This window comes from Nicotiana tomentosiformis, chromosome 11 (assembly GCF_000390325.3).
Source record: "Nicotiana tomentosiformis chromosome 11, ASM39032v3, whole genome shotgun sequence".
In the NCBI taxonomy this organism is placed as follows: Eukaryota; Viridiplantae; Streptophyta; class Magnoliopsida; order Solanales; family Solanaceae; genus Nicotiana; species Nicotiana tomentosiformis.
The window spans coordinates 34,868,399-34,880,569 of NC_090822.1; the positions used below are offsets into that span (position 1 = coordinate 34,868,399).

Genomic DNA, 12,171 nt, shown 5'->3' on the forward strand with positions numbered 1-12,171 from the left:
ATAGTGAAATGTGAATACGAGGCGGTACCTCGGTTGTGATTTTCATTGTACATTCCATGTTGGAACAATTTATTGATATGAACGGTCATTGTTCTTCCTTCAATCATTCATCCGTATTTTGATTATATTTGGTTATTCGTTGTTATCTTGGTGTTGGAACGATTGTGGTTTCTTGTGTGAGTCATGTATTCTACGCGATTTGTTGTGTTTCTTTAACATGTCAATTTGTGCCTCCGTTATAACTTGGAGAATTGATTGTCAATGTCAATTTAATTATGGGGAGTCACTATATCATATTTTGTTGAGTTGTTAGTAACATAATAGTTTAAATAAAAGAATTATTAACACGCTTTACTCTATGTGCCTCTTAAGATAGAACTTGTTATCTCACTCGATGCCTTATTATTCTAAATGGTTATCGCACTTTCACTATAATTGGGTTCTCATATTATACTCATCACCATGTTAGATGTTTACCTTACTTATTGTTATCATATTTTTCTTTAACAAATTCTATATTTAATTCGTTAATTTAACTTATATTTTTCTTTGTTTAAAAATGATACTTTTACTCTATTTTATTGATTGTAAACTCAACCCATCTTATACTTTATTTCGTACAAATTGTATATTATTTTACTTTACTTGATTTTTAAAATAAACTCATTATTTTATTTGACACCTTACCTTATTCAAGATTTTTATTATATTTTTGTGGTGTCTAAATATATCTTTCATTCATTTAAATTAATATTTATCACGGTTGCAAAGTACATGGTAGCACGTGGGCTTTGTTGTGCGAAGGTGATTGTTATTGTGGGAACGAGGTGGCATATGTGTAAGATTTGAAAATTGTGGTTCATGACTTGTGGTTTATGAAATGTGGTGCCTCGGGGTAATTCTTGTTGTAAGTCCATACGTTAGGAGCGATTTGATTATTTGAGTTGTCATCCGTTTTTTCTTATTTGAGTTCATTTACATCTCATCGGTGTTCTGATTATGTTGTTTGTTTATTACTCGTTTACTACTTACTATCATTTATGTTTCTATTACTTCATTGTTCGTTGTAAATCAATAATTTTTCCGATGTTGGTCTTACATTGATGTTCTTTCCATTGTTAGCTTATGTATATCTTGAACATGTTTCTATGTCTAGTAGGTGTCTTGACCTGGCCTCGTCACTACTCTACCGAGGTTAGGCTTGATACTTACTAGGTACCGTTGCGGTGTACTCATGCTATGCTTCTGCACATTTTTTCTGATTGTGTTGTTGAGAGTTGTGTCTGCGCGGCGGGAGCCTTCAAGGTATACTTGCTTGACGTTTGCAGGCCTCGGAGTCACCATTTTACTTCATTATGCTACTGTTAAATTATAATTCAAAACAGTATTGTGTTTAGAAATTCTAGTGTGTTTTAGTAGTGCTTATGATTTCGTACTACCGATTTTGGGAAATGTATAACTATTGGCCGTTTGCGGCTATGTGTGTTATTTAATGGTTTATGATAAATGATTAAATAGTTCAATTCTAATTCTGTTATTAGATCAGCATGTGTTAGGCTTACCTAGTCTTAGAGACTAGGTGTCATCACGACATCCTAAGGTGGGAAATTGGGGTCGTGACACATGCCAAGATACTAACAACTTATAAAGCAAGTGACTCAACCCATAACATATGTATGGATTTTCTTTGAAAAGAAGATTCCAATAATATTGAAGATAATATTGCTTGCCTATCTCAATTGAAAGAAGGATATATCGGAGGAGACATAATAAAGCACATTTCACTAAGTTCTTTTCAGACGCATGATCTTCAAAATAATGGTGATATCAACGTGCAACAGATTCGTTCAAGTGATAATAAGGCTAATTTGCACTAAATCTCTACCGGCGTCAACCTTCAAGAAGCTGGTGTATAAGATTGGGATGCGAAGGCTCAAACATATGAATTGATGCTCTCATCATGGGGAGTTAATACGCGTTGTACTCTTTTTCCTTAATAAGGTTTTGTCTCACTGGGTTTTCCTTGAAAGGGTTTTAATGAGGCAACCAAAAGGCGTATTTCTAAACTTGTGTACTCTTTTTCTTTCACTAGAATTTTTTTTCCCACTGGGTTTTAACGAGGCACATTATCTGTTGAATAAACATTCAAGGGGGAGTGTTATAAATAAATTATATTTAAGGTGAATATCTATCTTTTAGAAAGTTTCTACAGTTTGTTACTTTGTGGCTAGGTCACTTTTCCCCTATAAATAGAGAGGTTTTATCCCATTGTAATTGATCCAAAAACAATAAGAATTCTCTCTATTTTTCTCTGCAATACTCTTCTTCTTTTATTTTTTTACAACATATAGTTAAATGTTTTGCTTTAACCTCCTCACGATGCCAAGTTTTTTATTACTACAAACACAAAATAGAGAATAAAAATATCAAAAGTAAAACCAAAGACATTTTAGACGAATGATAAATCCTTTTGCATCATAAATTAAGAGTGTATAAATCTAAAATGAGACAGTACGTTACAGCTTCTAAAACGTAACTGTAACAATTCGATCTTAACTTTGAAGAAATAATGTGCCTTTTTCGAGACCATCAAGGAGATTATGTTTTCACAAAAAAGACAATCCAAGGGAACCAAATCTCTTCCCCATCCTTACTTTCTTCACTCTACTTTAAAACTAATTCTTCAAAAGAAAAAACATTTCTCGGAAAAAATCCATCTCATATTGTATTCCCAAGAAAGGAATGGTGAACTTGAAAAACTAATTATTTCCGTCTTTGCTGAAAGATTTGAGTTATTGGCTTATTGCTACTTCAAAGCTTACGGTTACTCGGGTTAAAGCCCTTGGAATGGAGAAATTGATGGTAGGGAGAGCTTCCCCCACGCAAAGCTGGATTGGCCGAGGGACAGTGGATTTCGAATACTAAATAATTAAAATAAAAAGAAGCTTAGGATTACAGGTATCATTGTATCACAGGTACATTAACGTCTAAGACCAGCTTTTATCTAAGGACGAGAGACCGTTTCAAATTCAAGATATTCTGAACACCAAGTATGAAAGATCTAAAAGTCAAAGACAGAAAAAATCACAAGTTTCCTCTGTTTATACACGCAGCTTCTTTCCAGGTTGTATTTCACCGTCCTCAAGCATTTCACCTTTCTCCTTCTCCGTCTTCTTTCTGGTGAGTATTTTGTTTATCTTATGCAGCTCATTGGTAAGTTTCTGCTCTTTGTTTTGTTTTCTGGTCTTCCTACCATCCTGCATTTTCACTCCAAACTGGAATGCAGCTTTTGGCATTGCTTCCTTCTGCTCATTGTACGTTGCCCACTCCTCCTCTGTCTCAAAGTCCCATCGATGAAGCCGACCCTTTGCCTGTAGAAAAATTAATCTTTTATCAAATACTATCCATCACAACAGAGGTTTCTGACTGACACCACCACGTTAAGTTGCAGTTGATTTCTCTGACAAGTGTTATTATTGATCAAGCAGATACAACTTCCAACAATTTTCATGCTTGTGAGGCAATAAATTCTTTCCCTTTACACGGATCAAAATTTTTAACACACAATGTAGGTTCAAAAGGTGGCGGAAGGGGTAAACCAAGGAATTGCATGTGCAAAATTAATGGACTTGATCTTCAGCAAGAATAGAACATCACTTACACGTCCACCCATGTCCATTTTTGACAAATCAGCTTCATCATCACTGTCAACAATCTCACGATTGTACTCTTGGTAACCAGGATAGCACTCAGAATAGCTTTCAGAAATGAAATTAGGATCCTTCTCTCGGGCATCTCTCTCTCTCAGCTGTTGAAGCCTTTGATCATCCCTCTTGAATACTGAACCTAGCCCTCTATCCTTTTCTTCTTGACTCATAAATCGTGGATCCTGTAGAACGCCAGCATCAGCTTGCATATCATAATTCTGCTGGAGATATTGCTCGGGGTAAGCCAGCTGCTCAGAATACTGATAATCTTGCCATTCTGGTTGGTAAACACCAGCTAGCGCTTGTGCTTGCATTGCATCATATCCATTCTGGACAGAACAAACAGATTCAACAATCAAAAGATAAATATCAGTTGCAACACAGAGCCATCTAATTAAGGTAGTAATTACAGGAAAGTCGATGCTGGACAAATATGATGACAGCATCCAACTTCATCTTTTCTTCAGAGAAATGTAGGACAAAGATTGAAGCAAGCAAATTTGTTAGCAAATATTACGAAGCCTTTTTAACAGGAAAGGTCTAATTATGCCTTTAAGACTCAAAACTGACTCACCGCCTGTTGCCAATCATGAGAAGGCTCGGATGGCGGGACTGGGCCATAGGCAGGTTCACTGAAATATGAGGTCCTCTCTTTGTTTCGAGGAGATTCTTCCATATCCTCTGATACAGGGCTTTGACCAATATCTCCAGCAGGAATAGAGTAGTCAACACCTTCCCCTACGAAGATATCTTCCTCTTCAACTCTAGCTGCAGCAGGTCCCTGATTCTCTTTTCTTTCTAAATGGTTCTTTTTAGGAAGCGGTGCAGATTGAGGCACAGTTTCTGTATCATTTTGGCTCTTTGATGCATCAGACTTCGATAATTCGTCGTAACCATTGGATATAACAGTCTTCCCTGCACAATATTAAAAACTAGTGTCAGAACAAGGGAACCGGAAGCACATCCCTTCATCAATTAAGAGAAGAGATAACAAAACCCCCCAAAAGCCAAAAGTACAAAGCCCTGCCCTTTACCAATGAATAGGAGACCCCAAAGCCCAAATTCACTTCCGAGAAACACATAATAGACTCCAGAGAACCAAATGTTTTTGTTTAATCTCCATGGCAATACGGAATAATATACCTACATATCTAGTCATCAACTACCGTTGTGCCCCACATGGCATTCCTCTAATTTTCACCCTGTGCCCCTGTAATCAAAGATGAATAAAGCCCACATTCTATCCCGCCTACAAACATTCTACTTCTTTATAGGAAACCAGGCCCAAATTCACCTCTGTGAGCAAGAATATAATAGATATACCAAAAGCATGCAGCGGCACCAATCAGAAATCAGAGAAAAGGTTTTCATAAAATAAATTGGATATATGAGAATCTACATCACATTCAGACTATGAGCAAATGTTCAGAAAATACAAGTAAAGGTTAAGAGGCGTGAATGCTAAGCACCTTTGCCATCTTTTTCCTTCTTCTTCTTCTTGAGAACTTTTCCTGATGATCCAAGGCGGAGATAGGACATGATTTTAGCTATTCGGTCTAGAACAGAACCATCAACACTGACTGTAACCATTTCCTGCAAAAAAGAGGTGAGGTAACCCATTTAGATGGAAAAGTAAGTCATTGCCTGACAGCAGTGGAAAATGGGAAAAAAGAAACACCTCAGGGACTGGACAGTCAGCTTTGCTCCTGTGTAGAGTGGTCGGAATATCAGTGTTGTATCCACTCTCCTGCCAGACACATATGAACCATAAGCATGAGAAGAAAAAGAGACCACAAAAGAAAAAACGCTCACAGTAAATGCAAGCATTAAAATAACAGAATAGTTCACAACTTTTTCACTATGCAGATTACACATCTGGTCACCATGTATTTTAGCATTAAAATGATGCTACTTCAATGATTCTAGCATTTAACTCCCAACAACACCCCCCCCCCCCCAAACAAAGAAAGAGAAAGGCCTTCAGCATATACTTGACAAGGACAAGACAGTTCATCCCAGCCATAAGAAACAAACTCTAATTTCCCTACAGCATTTTCCCTTCTTTTACTTGGGAAAGCAAGGTGGGATAAGAGAGGAGCTGTTCTTTTACTATTATCGTGTCCAACCGCCATATGAAAAAGATCTTAGGGCACAAAGCACTATAAGAAAACTCAATCAATGGTCTGCGAAAATGATCCCTTCTCGGGCAAATAGAATCCTGGAATCACACAAATAAGAGGAGAGGAAGTAAAAAAGAGAAACATACCATATTAAAAATAAAAGACATCCGTCCAGGAAGAAACATTTCATTGGTCTTTATAACAGTCTGAGGCTTGATCATCCATTGGTATACTGACTGCAACCCAAAGCTTACCAATCACTCTATTGAAACATAAAAACACCTAGCAACAACTATAGATATTCGAGACTCTGAAGCAATTAAAGAGCTAATGCACCTTGGCAGTTGCAGTACGGAATGACATCTGCTGATCTTCCTTTGATGCTCTGTTAGCAAAAGAGATGGAATGGAATAATTAAACAGAACATTATCCGGACCCATTGCTTCTTAGACATGGTATAAAAGAACAATTCACAAAAAATGTTCGTTAGTTCATAAATAGACAAAAAGATGTTACCAAGTCACACAAGCATCTCATGATAGTGGTCATAAATCAAGGGTAATGCATGGAAAAGCTATAGGAATATCTACAAAAAAACCTCGTATCTGAAACTATTGTCTTACGCATGGAAACTACACATGGATCGACTTTATTAGCTCGAAATTGCATCATTCCAGACAAATTGACAGGCCCTTAGACTGTCAGTTGCTTATGCCTTAATTTTAAAGTCAAGGAATCATGCATCCAGTTAAGCGACAAAGCAATCAGTAGTTACCTAGGTTTTCCTTCATACTCATCTCCAGCATCTGGCTTCTTATCTATTTCACTTCTCACTTTGTGAAGTAAAGCATAATCTAACCCTTTAACTAAATGTGTGTGTTCCACATCACCTGATACACGATCAGCCAAAAAAATGGTTGGTCAGCTGAACAGAACAGCTAAATCAATTAGAACATATATCAAGAAAACCAAGCTGAAAATAAGCCAACTCGTTTGGGCATACAATTAGAAATATACCCTTCCACAATAACACGAGGAAACTCTCTTCTTTAAGTTAGCTGTTCTATAATATCTTTTCTCTTAATTCCAAAAGCAAGCTGGAAAATCAGAAATATTCTTATGTATTGTATAGAAACAGCAGTTTAGCAGAGCAGACTAACCTCCAAGATACTTGCTCTTCTCAATAGATAATTTGTGAGCATCAGCAGACCTGCCAACAAGTTTAAAACATGAAATGTGTAAGAAAATTACTCTTTTACCGTCAACTATATAGACAGCTCTCTAAGGCAAAAACTAGAGCAACTTCTAAAGTTGCTCCTTTGGTGACCTAGGTCACAAGTTCAAGGCACGGAAACACCCTCTTTGCAGAAAACTGATGGCAAGGTTGCGCACCATTTTTGGTGGTAAAACATTTCCTTGCGTCCAGTGTTTGCACCAATTCAATAAATACATGACACATGTCTTCATATACACTAATAACACATTTCACCTTAATTTATTACTTAACCATGCTAAATTAGTATAGTTTGGTGTAAAACACCTGGTGCGGTTAAGTTCTTCCCCCTACCCTGCACTGGCACTGAAGCACTTCGTATGCAGGGCAAGGTCCCTATATAGATAGCTCTCCAATAAAGGCTGAAGAAAAAAAGGAATATACAAAAAAAAAAAAAAAAAAAAAATGGAGTTGAGAGATATTACAGAAGATCAACATTCCCGGGAGGAGCGACAGCATGAAAAGCGCCTAATTCAGTGAGTTCATAATCCGGATTTTGATCTTCTCTTCTTTCTTTAGCTCTGTCTCTGTACTTTGGTAGTTCCGGTTCTTCCGCCTTCTCTTCTCTGTAACAAAAATTCTCATTTTTCAGCAACAGTTACCAAATTAGGGAGCTATTCAAATTCCACAGTTCCACATTCAATTGAGATTTTCACAAAAACTCACACAACGCCATAATAGTAGAAGAGATGAAGAAAATTTAAATTAAAAAAAAAAGATGTCAGAGAATGGAAAACGAACTTCTTGTGACGAATTATCTTTTCCTTGTGATTTCTTTTGGAGGAAGACATGGTTTTGAAAGCTTATTCCTCAATTGCAGATTGGGGTGAAGAGCGAGGAGGTAGACGATGACTATAGAGCCTATAGATTGGTAAAGATTCAAAAAGACAAAAACAACCTTCAGCTTCTTGTATAAGTTTGTCGCTCAAATATGGGCCTAACCCAAACTGTGTAGAAGGCTTTTTAATGGATTTCACATGTAATTTTTACATTCACCTGCTCAAGTTTCAATTTAATTACGTACTATAGGGAGGATAGTGTGTACGCATACTTTACCCTTAACCTGGGGTACAGAGGCTGTTTCTAAATGACCCTCGGTATTCTTTCCTCCAAGAACTCCCACCTTGCTCTTGGGGTGACTCGGATTCACAACCTCTTAGTTGGAAGTGGAGAGTGCTTACCATCAGAGCAACCCACCTTGTCTACATACTATATACAAATTTACCAATTATATACACTTTAGGAATTAAATAAGTATCCATTTATATTAGGAATCAATTATTTCTCATTCTTATTCTCTCATCCCTCCTGCGCTCTCTCTCCGTCTCTCTCTCTCCCGCGCGCGCTCTCTCTCTCTACGTCTCTCTCTATCTCTCAATCCTAATTTCAATAATGTAGAGCAAAGGAAAAGAGAGCAGCAATTCCATGCTTATTGAAATTCCAGTATTGTAGAGCTGAAGGTGTTGCACAATTAGTGCTCAAATTCCAGTAATGTTGCACAATTGGTGTTCAAATTGAAATTGTCAATCAATAAATTTTGAAGGTGTTTGACTCTCCACCATTGACAACCATTAAAAAGCTTTGAAGCTTTGAATTCGAATTTGGGTTTTCAAAAACCGTTATTTGTTTGGATTGGATGTTGTTACAATTAATTGGGAATATTGTTTGGAGTTTATATCTCAATTTTGAGGGTGTTTTGGTGAAGATTAGACTTGATTTTGGCTGAATTTCAGATTGAAACTCGAAGAAGAAGAAGACATGACATACATTATACTTACGAAATTGTAATAAAGTTTGTAGTATAATTGTAGAAAAATTGTATTCTGTTGTTTATATATATATTTTATTTAAATATTGTATGAAAGTTGAACAATATTGTATAAAAATTGTATTTAAGTTGTATGATATTGTAGTTGTATATAACTGGTAGAAATAATGTATGAAAGTTGTAGATAAGTTGTAGATAAGTTGTATAATATACAATTAGTTGTATGAAATTTATTTTTACTATATATAAATCAGATACAAAATATACAAAAGACATATTGTATAAAAATTATATTTAAGTGGTATGATATTGTAGTTGTATATAACTTGGTAGAAATAATGTATGAAAGTTGTAGATAAGTTGTGTAATAGATAATTAGTTGTATAAAATTTATTTTTACTATGTATAAATCAGATACAAAATATACAAAAGACATATTGTATAAAAATTATATTTAAGTGGTATGATACTGTAGTTGTATATAATTGGGTAGAAATAATGTACGAAAGTTGTAGATAAGTTTTTAATTTGTATGTTGATGTACCATATATTGTTCTTAGAGATAGAGATTTTATGTGTTTAGTTTGAATACAAAATATGCAATAAAGTTTAGATTCAGTAGAAGTTCTCATTTAGATCTTGTTAAAATTCGTCCCAAATTCTACTGTATTACATACACTTTTTTGGGGGGAAAAAAATTAAACATTTGAAATTATTGGCTAGCAAAATTCACCTATAATAGAAGGAGCAATTGTTATGACCCAAAAGGTCATCTTATATTTTAGAACTCGAATCTGCGCTCTTAAGCCTTAAAAATCTCATTTTTTTACCCTATTCGATTTACGTGCACAGTCCGGGCAGGTTTTCGGAAAGCTTTTATGTTGAAAATTGATAAAAATAAGAATTTATGCCTTAAAAGTTGATTTTAGTTGACTTCGATCAATATTTTTGGTAAACGGGCCCGGATCCATATTTTGATAGTTCCGGTGGGTCCGTATCGAATTATGGGACCTGGGCGTAAGCCCGAAATCGAATTCGGAAGTCCCCAGCTCAAGTTATGAATTTTTGATGAAAATTATAAGTCTGAAAACTAATTGTTTTTAAGAATTGATTGATGTTTGGCATTGTTAGTGTCGGGTCTGTACTCTGGTTCCGGAGCCCGGTACAGGTTCATTATGATATTTAAGACTTGTCTGTGAAATTTGGTGAGAAACGAAGTTGATTTGACGTGATTCGGACGTCCAGTTGAGAAAATAGTAACTTTAAAGTGTTCTTGAGAATTTCATTTGATTTGGTGCTAAATTTAGAGTTTTAGGTGTTATTTTGGTGATTTGATCACGCGAGCAGGTCCGTATGATATTTTTAGACTTGTGTGCATGTTTGGTTTGGAGCCCCGAGGGCTCGGGTGAGTTTCGGATAGGCCACGAGATGTTTTGGACTTTGAAAAATCTGGTTTTTTCTGTAGAGTCTATGTTCTGGCATGTCCTTCTTCGCATTCGCGAAGGTCCTCTCGCGAACGCGAGGAGTAAAATGATGAGGTAGGGATTTCTTCTTCGCGAACGCGAAGGCTTGGTTGCGAACGCGAAGCGATGGGGGTGTTACCTTTCGCGAACGCGACAAGCCCATCGCGAACGCGTAGTGTTAGGCACTAGGGAGGGGGAGTCAGCCTTTTCTTCATCGCAAACGCGAACACTGTCTCGCAAACACGAAGACCAGGGAAGGGTAGCCTACGCGAACGAGAGCACTGTCTCGTGAATGCGAAGGCTTGGCAGCCTATACTCTTCGCGAACGCGATAGTGCTCTCGTGAACGCGATGAACACTGTCGCTCAACACTTAACATAATCCAAACACGGAATTTAGCCATAAATTCATTTTGCTCAAAAACCAAACGGTGTGAGGCGATTTTTCAAGAGTCATTTCTTCCCCAAAGTGTAGGTAAGTGATTCTAAACCATTTTCTTTCAATTACCCATTACATTTCTTGAATTTTCAACCTAAAATCTAGAGTTTTTATTGTAGAATTAGGGGTTAGGGTAGAAACTAGGGATTTAGGGAATTTGGGGATTTAGACCTCAATTTGAGGTCGGATTCCAAAACCAATTATATATTCGGGCTCCGGAATGAATGGGTAAATGAATTTTGGTTTGAACCTCGTGTTTTGGCCAAGAGGGCCCGGGGTCGATTTTTTGACTTTTTGGAGGAAAAATTGGAAAATTTAATTTATGCAATATAATTGATTCCTTTAGCAATATTTGATATTATTGAGTCATTTTTGAATAGATACGAGTGGTTTGGAGATGAATTCCAAAAGAAAAGTTGTGATTGAGAATTAAGTGGCCTTCGGAGCGAGGTAAGTGTTGTGTCTAACCCTGACTTGAGGGAATTAGGAACCTTAGATTACTTGCTAAGTGAAATTCATGTGAGTAGCGTATATGTGAGGTGACGAGTACTTATGCGCCGCCAATTTACCTGTTTTTCACGTTTCTCTGTTTTTTTTATATTGTCTCATTCCTATGCCTAATTGCTACGTGTTATACTAGTGTTATTCAATTTATCGTTCTTATCATGTTTACGGATTTTCTGGTGATAATTGAGTTTTTATTTCAAAGTTGAGATTGATATTATGGAACCAAATATTGAAGTAAGGTTTGTACTTGTTATTCTATCTCCCTGTTGTTATTTATGCATTGTGTTATGGTGAGGGAGGGTGTTAATGCACGAAGGGTGATGCCGTGCCATATTGTGAGTGTTAATGCACGAAGGGTGATGTCGTGCCATATTGTGAGTGTTAATGCGTGAAGGGTGATTCCGTGCCATATTGTGAGTGTTAATGCATGAAGGGTGATGCCGTGCCATATTGAGAGTGTTAATGCACGAAGGATGATGCCGTGCCATATTGTGAGTGTTAATGCACGAAGGGTAATGTCGTGCCATGATATGAGAGTTAATGCACGAAGGGTGATGCCGTGCCGTTTCTATTAATTTTATGGTAAGATTGAGAGTAAAAGCACGAAGGGTGATGCCGTGCATTTTTCCTTATTGTATTCACTATTCCTGTTGATTCATGGTGTATTGACTGCTCCGGTGATCATTCTATTCTAGTTCTTTATCTTGTATTCCCCTCAGTATGTTTCCCCTCTCGACATTTCCTGTTTAGTTCTTCATTTCTGTTATTTGCATATACACAGTTGAATTGTACAGGTTGATTTGTAGGTGCCTTGCCTTAGCCTCGTCACTACTTCGTCGAGGTTAGCCTCGACACTTACCAGTACATAGGGTTGATTGTACTGATACTGCACTCTG

At 36.8% G+C, this 12,171-nt stretch overlaps 1 protein-coding gene across 1 annotated transcript; it reads right to left on the reverse strand.

Annotated features, from left to right (window-relative positions):
• Positions 1-2,912: 2,912 nt before the first annotated feature.
• Positions 2,913-7,992, reverse strand: LOC104115011 (suppressor of mec-8 and unc-52 protein homolog 2). The gene is made up of 11 exons (XM_009625578.4): positions 7,842-7,992; positions 7,526-7,666; positions 6,988-7,037; positions 6,603-6,717; positions 6,164-6,212; positions 5,974-6,063; positions 5,386-5,454; positions 5,177-5,300; positions 4,282-4,622; positions 3,662-4,036; positions 2,913-3,371 (listed from the first exon to the last, which is right to left on the reverse strand). Exons 1-11 carry the CDS (start codon positions 7,889-7,891, stop codon positions 3,102-3,104), a joined length of 1,674 nt encoding a protein of 557 aa, XP_009623873.1. The 5' UTR covers positions 7,892-7,992; the 3' UTR covers positions 2,913-3,101.
• Positions 7,993-12,171: the final 4,179 nt, after the last annotated feature.